Source organism: Crocuta crocuta, unplaced genomic scaffold, assembly GCF_008692635.1.
Source record: "Crocuta crocuta isolate KB4526 unplaced genomic scaffold, BGI_CrCroc_1.0 scaffold19, whole genome shotgun sequence".
In the NCBI taxonomy this organism is placed as follows: domain Eukaryota; kingdom Metazoa; phylum Chordata; class Mammalia; order Carnivora; family Hyaenidae; genus Crocuta; species Crocuta crocuta.
The window spans coordinates 4879868-4893037 of record NW_027551565.1 but is presented as its reverse complement, the minus strand read 5'-3'; the positions used below and the strand labels follow the sequence as shown (position 1 = coordinate 4893037).

Here is a 13170-nt window from a genome sequence, read left to right as displayed (position 1 = left end):
ACAAAGGCTTTTAAAGGAAACAACAGCTAACCCAAGGCCTCAAGAATGAGAAGGGATATCCAAAAAAAAAGGGGCAGTAAGAATTACAGGCAGAGTGAATCATATGAGTACAATCCTAGATGCAAGAGAAAACTTAGCAGGTCAAGAAAAAATTTTGAAAAAATCAACACAGTTGAAGTATGATATCTGATGGGATCTGGATGGGGGGATAAGTCTAGAAAGATGGTTAGGCATCAGTTAGGAAAAGGTATGTTAAGCCTCTATCTTGAGAGCAGTGGCAAATCAGTGAACTATTTTAAGCAGAGGAAGGTTTTCTTTTAAGGCCACAACGTAGAGAAGGAACTAGATGGACAAGACTGATGGCAGAGAGAAGAGTTAGAAAGAAAGCTGTTAGAATAACCCAAGTTCAGGATGATTGGATCAGTGGTCTCAGCTTAGATGTGCCTGCTGAGAGAGTACTTTCCTGACTCAGCCTATACTAGGGCCCCAGGATAGTCTGTCACAGCACCTTGTATTTTCCTATATGGCATTTATTAAAATTTATAATTATGTATTTCTATTATAGTTACTTGTTTTATGAAATGTCTCATTTACTAGACAGTGAAGTATTCCCCAAAGGCAGGAAACTGTCAGACTTATTAGCAGCTATAGCACCTAGAATACTACCTTGCAAATAGGAAGGACTCATTAAATATTTATAAATAAGTGAATGGAGAAATGAATGGAAACAAAGGGAAGTGGACAGATCTGTGGGATACTTGGGAGGTGGAATCAGTAGGATTTGGTGATTCCTTGGATGAAGCTAATGATAAAGGGAAAAGAACAGTCAAGAATGATTCCCAGACTTCTGGCTTGAGTAGCCAGGTAGATAATGATGCCATTTATTGAGAAAAGAGACACTTGAGACTAGAGAGGGAAGTGAGAGAAGCAGGGTTTTGGCAGGGGGTGGATTATAAATTTAGCAGGTTGAGCGGAGTATCAGATTTTGTTTTAATACTGGAAGCTACATTTCAAGTCTACCTGACCAAAAAAGTAACAAACCAAAAGAGCAAACCAACAACAAAAGAAATCAGCATAGTAGAAATATATTTTTTTATGTTTTTTAGTTTTTTAAATTTATTTCTGAGTGAGAGACAGCAGTAGCAGGGGAGGGTCAGAGAGAGAGGGGGACAGAATCTGAAACGGGCTCCAGGCTCTGAGCTAGCTGTCAGCACAGAGCCCGACACAGGGCTCGAACCCACGAACCGTGAGATCATGACCTGAGCCGAAGTCGGACATTTAACCGACTGAGCCACCGAGGAGCCACAGCATAGTAGAAATACAGATGGGCAAATTGTTTTTACTTTTACTGTTCAGTTTTCCACAGGTTTTCCTTTCTAATTGTTTTATTTTTGCAGACAAAACAATGCATTAAGTTGTTGGTGTACAACATGTCTGTGTATTAACATAGCATAGTGACTTTATTCCACAAAAAGCATTTTCTTTAATATGAATTATTGCATCTTTATATTCATACAAGCATTCAAAATCAAGAAAGCCATATTAGGGTATCAGGAATATGGTAGAACTTATTTTACTTTATTAATCTTTTTTATCTTAGTACTTTTTGTGATCAAAATGGAAAATTGAAGAAAATTTGAAGGCTGTTTCCTGTTTTCTTGTTTTTATTAAATATTTCCAAACCATACTTCTACAATTTAAAGGCTTTCATTAAAGTCATCAAGGATCTTTTGCATATTTATATTGCTCTTTAAGTTCCACTTTTATGGTAGATTGGAGGAAATATAATATTCTGGTGAGAATATAACACCTCAAAACTTGACTTATGAATAGCAGCATATAAACATTTTGTGAACTTCCCTCTTCAATAGCAGAGCACAGATGAAAAGAAAAACGAAAAGAAACTGAAGCCTCTGAAATTTTATTGTAAATTTTAAATTTCAGTCTTGGGGTATTCCCTTGAGTTCCAGTGAGGGCAATAATCCCAGAATGTGTTGACTTCAGGTTTCATAAAATCAAAAAATATTAGATTGGCTCTGATTTAATTAATTTTCCTCCTTGTTTCTCTTTCTTCTCTTCCTCTCTCTTTTCTTTTCATAGGTGGTTCAGAAATGTATTCCTTTCCTAATTAGGCATTTGAAAGACTCAACCCATAGTGATGTCATCCTAAACATCCTCATAGAGATAGCAGGTTACGAACCTGTGGCTTTGAACAGTTTTCTTCCAATGCTGAAAGAGATTGGTGAGAGATTCCCCTACCTCATTGGACAAATGGCCAGAATCTATGGAGCTGTGGGGCATGTGGATGAAGTAAGTTTGACTTTTTTTTCTCTCTATTTCCCTAAATTCCATTGGCACTTAATCCACTGGGGCTCTGTGACCTACAAATGGGTCCTGGAACTTCTGAGAGCTCCCATTTCTCTTTCAAAACTTTTGTATGGACAGTGGCCTTTTGGATCAAGGGCACATTGTAGCAGAGCTAGGTAGAAGGCTCAGGAAGCAAGGATCTCATTGCTGGAGTGTCACCTGAGGAAGGGGAAGGATTAAAATGGAGAAAGCACTATAACAGATTAAGACCACCTTGTAATAATAACCAATAAAAGAATTTCATCTCATTTCTGGTTGACTTTCTGGTTAACTGAGGAAACCATGAGTAAGCACAGGGTTAGGCCTCAAACACTACTGATTAATACAATCCCATAGCTATGCTCTCAATAATAGTGCCTGCATTTGGTTGGTGTATTTTGAGCCTTCTGGATGATGTTACTTGGAAGAGTGAAATAAATGTTCATGGATGTTTATAAGGCCTAGCTAAATATTTGCACAATAGAAGCTTTTGGCAGGAACAACAGAATGCCATCAGATTGTGGGGATTAAGCGACCAAGAAACAATTTCCAGAAATTCAGGTTCTGAAGGGTGTGCACACATGCATGTCTGCCTGATGATTTTATATTGGGCTTTCAGATTTTTATCTTTTTAAAATAAAAGTAAATACATAATTGATAGAGGGAAGCTTTTATTTTCGCCCACTTACATATAATACAGTTATAAAATCATACAACTCTTAAAAGGGAGTCCATAGTTCATCAAGTTCAATCCCTTGTTTCTTCACGAGAGAAAATTAAAGGCTAGAAAAGTCGAGTGACTTACTCAGACTGAGACTGGGTTAGTTGGTGACCCAGCTGGAATTAGATCTTTGCTATCCTTGGCACTCTTTTCAAAGTTTGTTTTAGGATGGGTCTGTGGTTCTGTTTTATTTTATTTCTGCTGAGATTTGCAGAGGCCTAGTGAATGGGAGGCTTCCTTCTAGTGGAGGGCCTTTCTCCTCTAGCTTCCCAGATGAAGGTGGGAGAGCTGAACTGCCAAGCAGCCTGTAACCCTCAACATGATGGGAGGATCTTGTAAAAGGATTACTTTGTTGTGGACATGCTGCTTAGTATAATCCCTTTCTATCCACCGCTGCTGGGAATGTCTCATGCCTGCCATGATCTGCCTTCTGGTAACACTTTCCATGCCTGTCACTTTGGCTGCCAGGAAAACCTACTGGTGTGCCCAAGTGCTTTTAGGACAACTTCAGCTGACAGCTGTTTGACAGAATCTGCCGACCTTGCAGATTTTTTTATGCACCTCAAAAACTTGAACCTCTGATGTGTGAGGCCCTGGAATCTTAAAAAAGTTAATTCTTCCTGTACCTTAATGGTAGTTATTTTCATTACAAATACAGTTATGATTCATTAATATGTAGTAATGTAGTAAGTGACTAAACTTCCCACAGAGAAGGTAATCTGTTCAAACAAAAACAAAAACCACTAACCGCATACAATTATGTCACTGTAGGTTTACCGGAACTAAGGCTAACCTGACAGAGAGTAGCCTGTTAGTGTGACATTTGCGTGACCCCAGATGGGTATGGGGAGAAGATAGGATACAAATAGCCAGAGGAATCACTTATTTCACAATTCAGGGCATCAAAATATTTGCCCCTCCCCCATCTCTCATTCTCATGTGTCCATAAAGACATCTACATTTGGGGAAGAAACATTTTTTTCTGGTGGTTCTGACCACCACAAAGAAAATTCTAGATCAAATACTTTCCAAATGTACCTGGATATCAGGATTACATGAGGAACTTTTTTAATAATATAAGTTCTTGGACCTCATAGAAAATCTATTAGATCAGAATCTTTAGGAAAGGGACCTACGAATCTGGATTTGTGGAACTCTCTGTCAGGTAATTCTGATACAACTGTTAGTGGATCAGTATTTGAGATCCTATGATGTAAAGTATTTAAAGCATTTCTATCTTAGACTTAGAATCAGGTATTGCTCATCACTCTTCCTGCCTTTCTCCATCAAGCCATGTGAATCAATTAAGACTCTTCCAGACTACTGATACAGCAGTTTAGATGAGGTATGGTTGAGAGTAACACAAAAGTTCAAAATAATAGTGACAGTTAAAAAAAGACAGTTATCTATTTCCCTCACACATAAAGATGTCTAGAAGGCAGTCAGTCTAGAAATACATGTTTCAGAGACCCAGGTTCCTTCTACTTTATTGCTCTGGCTTCCTTGAACACACTAGAGAACACATGATTTCCATGTCATGGTCAATGTGGCAACGCATCTCCACCCATCAAGTCAGTACTTCAGCCAGCAGGAAGGTGAAAGGGAAGAAGGACTCTTCCAGATAGTCACACACAACCTACTATTCATATCTTACTGCTACCATAAAACAAAACTACATATGACCATACTTAGCTGCAAGGGAGGCTGGAACATGTAGTCTGGATTCAAGTGGTTACATATCAAGAGAGAAGGGAAGAAATAATGACGGAGGCCACAGAAAGTCTCTGGTGCAGCTTGTCAAGTCATTTTATTTCTCTGGGTCTGTTTTCTCTCCTCAAAAATAACATCTTTACACAGGTTTACCTCCCTTCTGCTCTGATATTCTTGATTTCATTATTCCATTTCCTTTAAGATCAGCCTGCCCAAATTACCTATATATATGTGAGTCAGGCTCATTTACTGAGAAAGACACCCCTTCTTATTTGTTTCTAACACTGAGAATATCACCATTAGAAAGACTTTCTTTTAGTTTTAAAGAATACTAAAGCTCAGATGTCCCAAGAGTAAGTGTTGTAGTCTAAGCAGCTTTTAACTGATTAATTTGAGTGAATCTGTTCAACTTTCTAAAAATCTCACAGAACCATATTCCCAAAGACCAAAACCAGCAGGGAAAACATATATGTATGTGTATTTCTGCCCATCCTCATTCTAAAAACAAATATGAAGTTACTGAAGGACATTGCCAGGTGGGCCTGAGGGTAGAAGTTAGCATCCTGGACACCAGTGGAGAAGGGAATTGCAATAAAGAGGGAGCAGTAGGAACTTTGCCCTGAAAAAAACTGCATCATTTTCTGTGTGGAGAACTTGGTCTATGGTGAAATAAATAGCCCTGAGAATATATAACATAGAAATGTTTAGGGTGTTAATGATAAGACAGTCACAGGACCCTAGTGACCTCAGGCCCTAGGATCTGTCTCTCTCATCCTGTCCTGGTCTAATCTAAAAATTGACTTCATTTAAAAATGTTTCTCTTTGCACAAAAGTAGAATTTTCATATGTATTCAGGGGTTTCAGTATCAGGTGATTACATTGATAGGGTTTAAAAGATTTTGGAAATGCAGAAAAGCCAACCCAACTTTGAGAATCTTGCTCCAACTTTTGAAATGCACAATTTGTGACTGACTGGAGTCTATTGTTTTATCCCTCCCTTGTTACCTGGCCTCCAGAAAACTGCATTGTTAGATCCTTAAGAAGAAAGGGGTAGTCTCCTGGAAATATGTAGTCATCAGGTACGGGATAACCTTGGAGTAGAGCTAGCCTGGAATCAGTCACATGAGTTATTAATCAACTTATGCCTCACTTTCTGTGCTTGAATGAAGCCATGCATGAGAACTGCAAGGCCTGGCTACAGGGAATCCAAGCCGGATGTGCCCTGTCTTTAAAATCAGGGCCCATCTGGGTGGGCACACTCTTTTCAGCAGCTTGCTAGCAGCATCACAGTTTTTTCATCTGTATTGTACCCAGCAGAGGAAAGTTGTATATATAAACCCAAAACTAAAGCCCTACAAATCCTTACACTTAGTATCTCCCAAATTACCTCAGGAATTTTTTTCTACCCAAATTTAAATGAAACCATGTTTAATAGCTGGCTAGTACTTTTATCAATATAGGAGGCAATACAGTGTCTCATGAGCCATTTTCAGGTTTGTGCTGACATGCAAAGCACATCTACTAGATGGAGAATAACATGGGAGGAACACAGGCCAGAGAAACCTGCTTCTGGGACAAGTGATATGTTGTTGCCCCTGAGTTGCACCTTACTTGGCACTGTCAAGAAAAGGACACAGGTGGTTTTCATCATGCCAGGATTTAACCCACCTATGTGGGATGCTCAGTTCATGCAGATGCACAAATAAGAAATATTACTACATTAGATATGTCCTCACATTAGCAAAAATGCATAGATCCTTTTGTCTTTCTTCAATGAGAAGATTGCAGTGGAGACCTTAGGAGACAAAGCAGTTCTCAAGAATCCATCCCCAAGACACCCCAGAGTTACCTAATAGTATCCACAGATCAAATACCAGTAATAGATATGCAAAGAGTAAAGAAAAAGAAATACAACTATGTCACTAAGGAAGGCCAACAAACCATGAAAGAAGAAAGCAACAGAAGAAAGGAACAGACAACTACAAAAACAACTATAAAACCACTAACAACATGGCAATAGGTACATACCTATCAATAATGACTTTGAATGTAAATGGACTAAATGCCCCAATCAAAAGACATAGGGTGAAAGAATAGATTAAAGAAAAGCAAGATCTATCTATATGCTGCCCACAGGAGACTAATTTCAGACCTAAAGACACTTGCAGATTGAAAGTGAGGGGAGAAAGAAATATTAATTGTGCAAATGGAAGTGAAAAGAAACCCAGAGAAGCAGTACTTAATTATCATACAAAGTAGACTTTAAAACAAAGACTATAACAAGAGACAAAGAAGGACATCATATAATCATAAAGGGAACAATCTGGGCACCTGGGTGGCTCAGTGGGTTAAGTATCCAACTCTTGATTTCAGTTCAGGTCATAATCTCAAGGTCATGGGATCAAGCCCCCTGTCAGGCTCTGCACTGAGTGTGGAGCCTGCTTAAGATTCTCCCTCTCTTCCTCTGTCCATCTCCTCTCTCTCTCTCTCTCTCTCTCTCTCAAATAAAAATAAAAATTTAAATAAAAGGAACAATCCAAGAAGAAGATATAACAATTGTAAATATGTATGCATTCAGTATGGAAGCACTCAAATACATAAAGCAGTAAATAACATAAAAGACGTCATCAATAGTAATACGATAATAATAGGGGACTTTAACCCCCTATACATCAATGGACAGATCATCCAAACAGAAAAATCATATATTAGGCCACGAAACAAGTCTCAAAAATTCACAAAGATTGAAGTCATACCATCCACCTTTTCTGACCATAACATTATAAAACTAGAAATCAATCACAAGAAAAAAATCAATAAAGAACACAAACATGTGGAGGTAAATAACATGCTCCTAAACAATGAGTGGGTCAACCAATAAATCAAACAGGAAATTTAAAAAACATGGAGACAAAAAAAAAAAAAAACAAAGAAAAAACAAACTAACTAAATACATGGAGACAAATAAAATGAAAATATAACAGTCCAAGATCTAAGGGATATAGAAGACGCTGTTCCAAGAGGAAAGTTTATAGCAGTACAAGTCTACTTCAAGAAGCAAGAAAAAAAGTCTTAAATGAACAACCTAAGCTTACACCTAAGGACAACAAACAAAAGAACAACAAACAAAACCTAAAGCCATTAGAAGGAAGGACATAATAAAGATTAGAGCAGAAGTAAATGAAACAGAGACTGAAAAGAACAGTAAGACAGATCAATGAAACCGGAGGCTAGGTTTTTGAAAAGATAAAAATTGATAAACTTTTAGCTAGATTCATCAAAACAGAAAAGACTCAAACAAAATCAGAAGTGAAAGAGGAGAAATAACAACTGACACCAAAGAAATAAAGAGGATTGTAAGAGAATATAATTATATGCCAAAAAAAATGGACAACCTAGAAGAAATGGATAAATTCCTAGAAGCATATAACCTCCCAACACTGAATTAGAAGAATTAGAAAACGTAAACTGATTGATTACCAGCAATGACATTGAATCAGTAATTTAAAAAACTCCCCCAAAAATAAAAGTCTATGACCAGGTGACTCCAAAGATGAATGCTAGCAAACATTTAAAGAAGAGTTAATACCTATTCTTCTATTCTAAATTATCCCAAAAAAGAATAGAAGAGGAACAAAAGCTTCAAAATTCATTCTATGAGGCCAGCATTAGCCTGATACCAAAACCAGATAAAGACACTCAAAAAAAGAGAACAATATGTCAATATCTCTGATGGATAAAGATGCAAACTTCTTCAACAAAATACTAGCAAACTGAATCCAACAATACATTTAAAAAAAATCATGTACCACTGTCAAGTGGGATTTATTTCTGGGATGCAAGGGCAGTTCAATGTTCACAAATCGATTAAAGTGATACACCATCAAGAGAAGGAATAAAAACTATAAATACATTTCAGTGGATGTAGAAAAACATTTGACAAAGTACAATATCCATTTATGATAAAACCTCTCAACAAAGTAGGCTTAATACTTTAATTTTTTAATGTTTATTTTTGATGGGGGGGTATGAGAGGGGGAGGGGCAGATAGAGAGGGAGGCACAGAATCTGAAGCAGGCTCCAGGCTCTGAGCTGTCAGCACAGAGCCCAACATGGGGCTCAAACTCATGAACTGTGAGATCATGACCTGAGCCAAAGTTGGATGCACAAGCAACTGAGCCACCCAGGTGCCCTTCAACAAAGTTGGTTTAGAGGGAGCATACCTCACCATAATAAAGACCATATATGAAAAACCTACTGCAAATGTCATACTCAATGGTGAAACACTGAGAACTTTCCCCTAAGATCAGGAACAAGACAAGGATGGTCCACTGTCACCACCTTTATTCAACAAAGGACTGGAAGTCCTAGCCACAGCAATCAGACAGCAAAAAGAAATCAAAGATATCTGCTTTGATATAAAACTTTCTCTGTTGCATATTACATGATACTATGCATAAAAAACTACAATGACTCCAGCAAAAAAAAAACAAAAACCTACTAGAAACTGTTAAATGAATTCAGTAAAGTCATAGGATATAAAATCAGTGTGCAGAAATATGTTGCATTTCTATATACTAATAATGAAGCAGTAGAAAGAGAAACCATGGAAACCCATTTACAGTTGCATAAAAAATAATAAAATACCTAGGAGTAAACTTAGCCAAGGAGATGAAAGACCTGTTCTCTGAAAGATATGAAACACTGATGAAAGAAAATGAAGACAAGACAAACAAATGGAAAGATGTTCCATACTAAAGGATTGGAAAAGCAAATATTGTTTAAAAAAAGCCATGCTACCCAAAGCAATCTATAGATTTAATGCCATCCCTATCAAAATATCAATGTCATTTTTTACATAAATAGAACAAGTAATCCTAAAATTGGTATGGAACCACAGAACACCCCAAATAATCGAAGCAATCTTGAAAAAGAAGAACAAAACTGGAGGTATCACAATCCCAGGTTTCAAGATATAGTACAAAGCGATAGTAATCAAAACAGTATGGTACTGGCACAAAAAATGGACCCAAAAGCCAATAGAACAGAATACAGAACCCAGATAGAAACCTACATTTATATGGCCGGTTATACTTTGCCAAAGGAGGCAAGAAATAAGAAAGAGACAGTCCCTTCAACAAATGGTGTTGGAAAAACTGGACAGCTACATGCAAAAGAATGTAATTGGACCTCTTTCTCATATCATACACAAAAATAAATATAAAATGTATTAAAGACCTAAATGTGAGAATTGAAATCATAAAAATTCTAGAAGAGAGCACAGGCAGTAATTTCTTTGACATCGGCTGTAGCAACATTTTTCTATATATGTCTCCTGAGGCAAGGGAAACAAAAGCAAAAATAAACTATTGGGACTATATCAAAATAAAAAGCATCTTTTCAGCAAAGGAAACCATGACCAAAACTAAAAGGTGGGACACCTGGGTAGCTCAGTTGGTTAGGAGTCTGACTCCTGATTTTGGCTTAGGTCATGATCTCATTGGTTTGTGAGATCAAGCCCTGCATTGGGCTCTGCTCAGTGTGGAGCCTGCTTGGGATTCTCTCTCTCTCTGCCTCTCCCCTACTCAGGTGTGCACACATTCTCTCTCTCAAAAATAAATAAATAAACAAACATTTTTAAAAACCCTAAAAGGCAACCTATGAAATGGGAGAAGATATTTGCAAATGACATATTTGATAAAATACTAGTATACAAAATACGTAAAGAACTTATACAAGTCAACTCCAAAAACATAAGAAATCCAATTTTAAAATGCCAGAAAACGTGGACAGACATTTCTCCAAAGAAAACATTCTGATGACCAACAGACACATGAACTCATTATCAGGGAAATGCAAATCAAAACCACCATATTACCTCACATATGTCAGAATGACTAAAATCAATAACTAAAGAAATAACAAGTGTTGGCAAGGATATGGAGGAAAAATATCCTTAGGTACTATGGGTGGAAATGCAAAGTGGGACCACCACTATGGAAAATAGTTCGGAAGTTCCTGAAAAAATTTAAAACTAGACCTACCATATGATCCAGTAATTCTACTACTTGGTATTTACCCAAAGAATATGAAAACAAAGATTCAAAAAGATATATGCAGCCCTGTGTTTTTGCAGCATTATTTACAATAGCCAAATTATGGAAATGTCCATCCATAGATGAGTGGATAGAGAAGAAGTGGTATATATACCTATATATTAGACTATTACTCAACCACAGAAATTAGTGAAATTTTGCTATCTGCAGCAACATGGATGGATCTAGACAGTATCATGCTAAGTGAAATAAGTCAGTAAGAGAAAGAAAAATACCATATAATTTCATTTATATGGTGAATTTAAGAAACAAACCAAAGAACAAAGGAAAAAGGAGACAAGCCAAGAAAATAGACTCTTAAAGATAGAGAACAAACTGATGGTTATCAGAGAGGAGACAGGTGGGGGATGGGTGAAATAAGTGAAGCTATCTTGATGAGCACTGAGAAATATATGGCATTGTTGAATCACTATATTGTACATCTAAAACTAATATAACACTGTACATTAACTATACTGGAATTAAGATCTAAAAATATTAAAAAATATAAAAATTTTTTGGTCTAAAAATAACTAAGTAAATAAGTAGATAGATAATCCAATGAATCCTCTTATGATGAGAAATTTGAAGGGAGGATGTTTATTTTCTATCCATGTTAGTTCATGTATCATCACCAAACTAAAGTATTTCTCTGATTTCCTGGAACCTAATCACAGTTCAAAACTTAAGGATAGCTTTACTTTTGCACTTTATTTCAGAAATTTCTATAGCTGGGATCATTGAAACTTAAAAATATGTAAGGCACAAAGTATACCCCAATATGCACTTATTAGATATTGAGCGTTACATAGATTTTTAAATCTCAAACATATAACTGTTAGAGGAGTAATTTCTCACAATTTCACTAGTTTTGTTTTCTTTCTACATAAAGCTCTAGCTTATAACAACATTTAAAGCCATAGCATTTTCTTCTAAAAACTTGGACTTTTATGTGATTATAGTATATCTCCCTAGATAGTTTTATTGGATCTGTTTCTGAATTTTTAATTTTTTTTTTACTTACAGAGATCTTTATTTTATTTTTTGGTCCCCTTCATATCAACCTCCCTATCTATAAAATGGGGGAAATAACTGTACTTACAGTGTTGTTGTAAAGATGAAATGACAGAATCAGTGTGAAGCAGTGCCCCTAACACATAACCACACTGGGGATTAAAAGGACATTCATCATGGGGTGCCTGGATGGCTCAGTCGGTTAAGCGTCCGACTTCGGCTCAGGTCATGATTTCACCGTTTGTGGGCTCGAGCCCCGCATCAGGTCCTGTGCAGGCAGCACAGAAGCTGGAGCCTGTTTCAGATTCTGTGTCTCCCTCTCTCTCTGCCCCTCCCCAGTTCATGCTCTGTCTCTGTTTCAAAAATAAATAAAAAAGTTAAATAAAAACTTAAAAAAAAAAAGGACACTCATCATGATGAGCCCTGAGTAATATCTAGAATTGTTGAATCACTATATCATACACCTGAAACTAATATAATCCTGTATGTTAATTATACTGGAATTACAATAAAATTAAAAAGAGACTATCCATAAACATACACCCAGATAATTCATAGCCTTTAGCACAGTGGCTGGAGTAGAGTAAGCGCTTGATACATTTCAACTGATAATAATAACAGTAGAAAGTTATATCATCTCTCTTGACTCAGTTTCCTCATCTGTAAAATGGAAATAATATTATTCACCTCATAACTTTTTGTGAGAATTTAATGAATTACACTGTGTGGAACAGTGTCAGGCTAATGGTAAATAGTAAATAAGTACGAGAAATTTAATTAATTACTTCTTCAGTGTTGCCCAAGTCTTTCTCATTGCACTTACTTGGATATAGGCTGAAGTTTAAGCCTAACAGAAATTAGGGAAGACAGCCACCAGGGAAATGGCTTGCCTCTTCCCTGCTTCTCCAAAGAAAGAGGCTGACTGCATGGGTATGCATGAGACAAGTCGAAACAAGGACAGGTCGAGGGGCACCTGGGTGGCTCAGTCAGTTAAATGTCTGACTTTGGCTCAGGTCATGATCTCACCAGCTGGTGAGTTTGAGCCCTGCACTGGGCTCTGTGCTGACAGCTCAGAGCCTGGAGCTTGCTTTGGATGCTGTGTCTCCCTCTCTCTCTGCCCTTTCCCCACTCTCTCTCTCTCTCTCTCTGTCTCTCTCTCTGTCTCTCTCTCCCCCCCTCCCAAAAGATAAAAACATTAAAAACAAGTTAAAAAAAAAAAAAAACAAGGACAGGTCGAAATGGAATGAGCTACCATAGATAAGTATACCTGTCATTAAAGGTGCA

General features: G+C 37.1%; 1 protein-coding gene across 2 annotated transcripts in view; it reads left to right on the top strand.

Annotated features, from left to right (window-relative positions):
• The window catches only part of VEPH1 (ventricular zone expressed PH domain containing 1), a 217766-nt gene that overhangs the window by 67898 nt on the left and 136698 nt on the right, over nucleotides 1–13170 (top strand). For both annotated transcript variants that reach the window (XM_077750127.1, XM_077750126.1), the window contains exon 5: nucleotides 2101–2310. In XM_077750127.1, the coding sequence (XP_077606253.1) occupies nucleotides 2101–2310 (210 nt within the window). The remainder of the gene's footprint in view (nucleotides 1–2100; nucleotides 2311–13170) is intronic.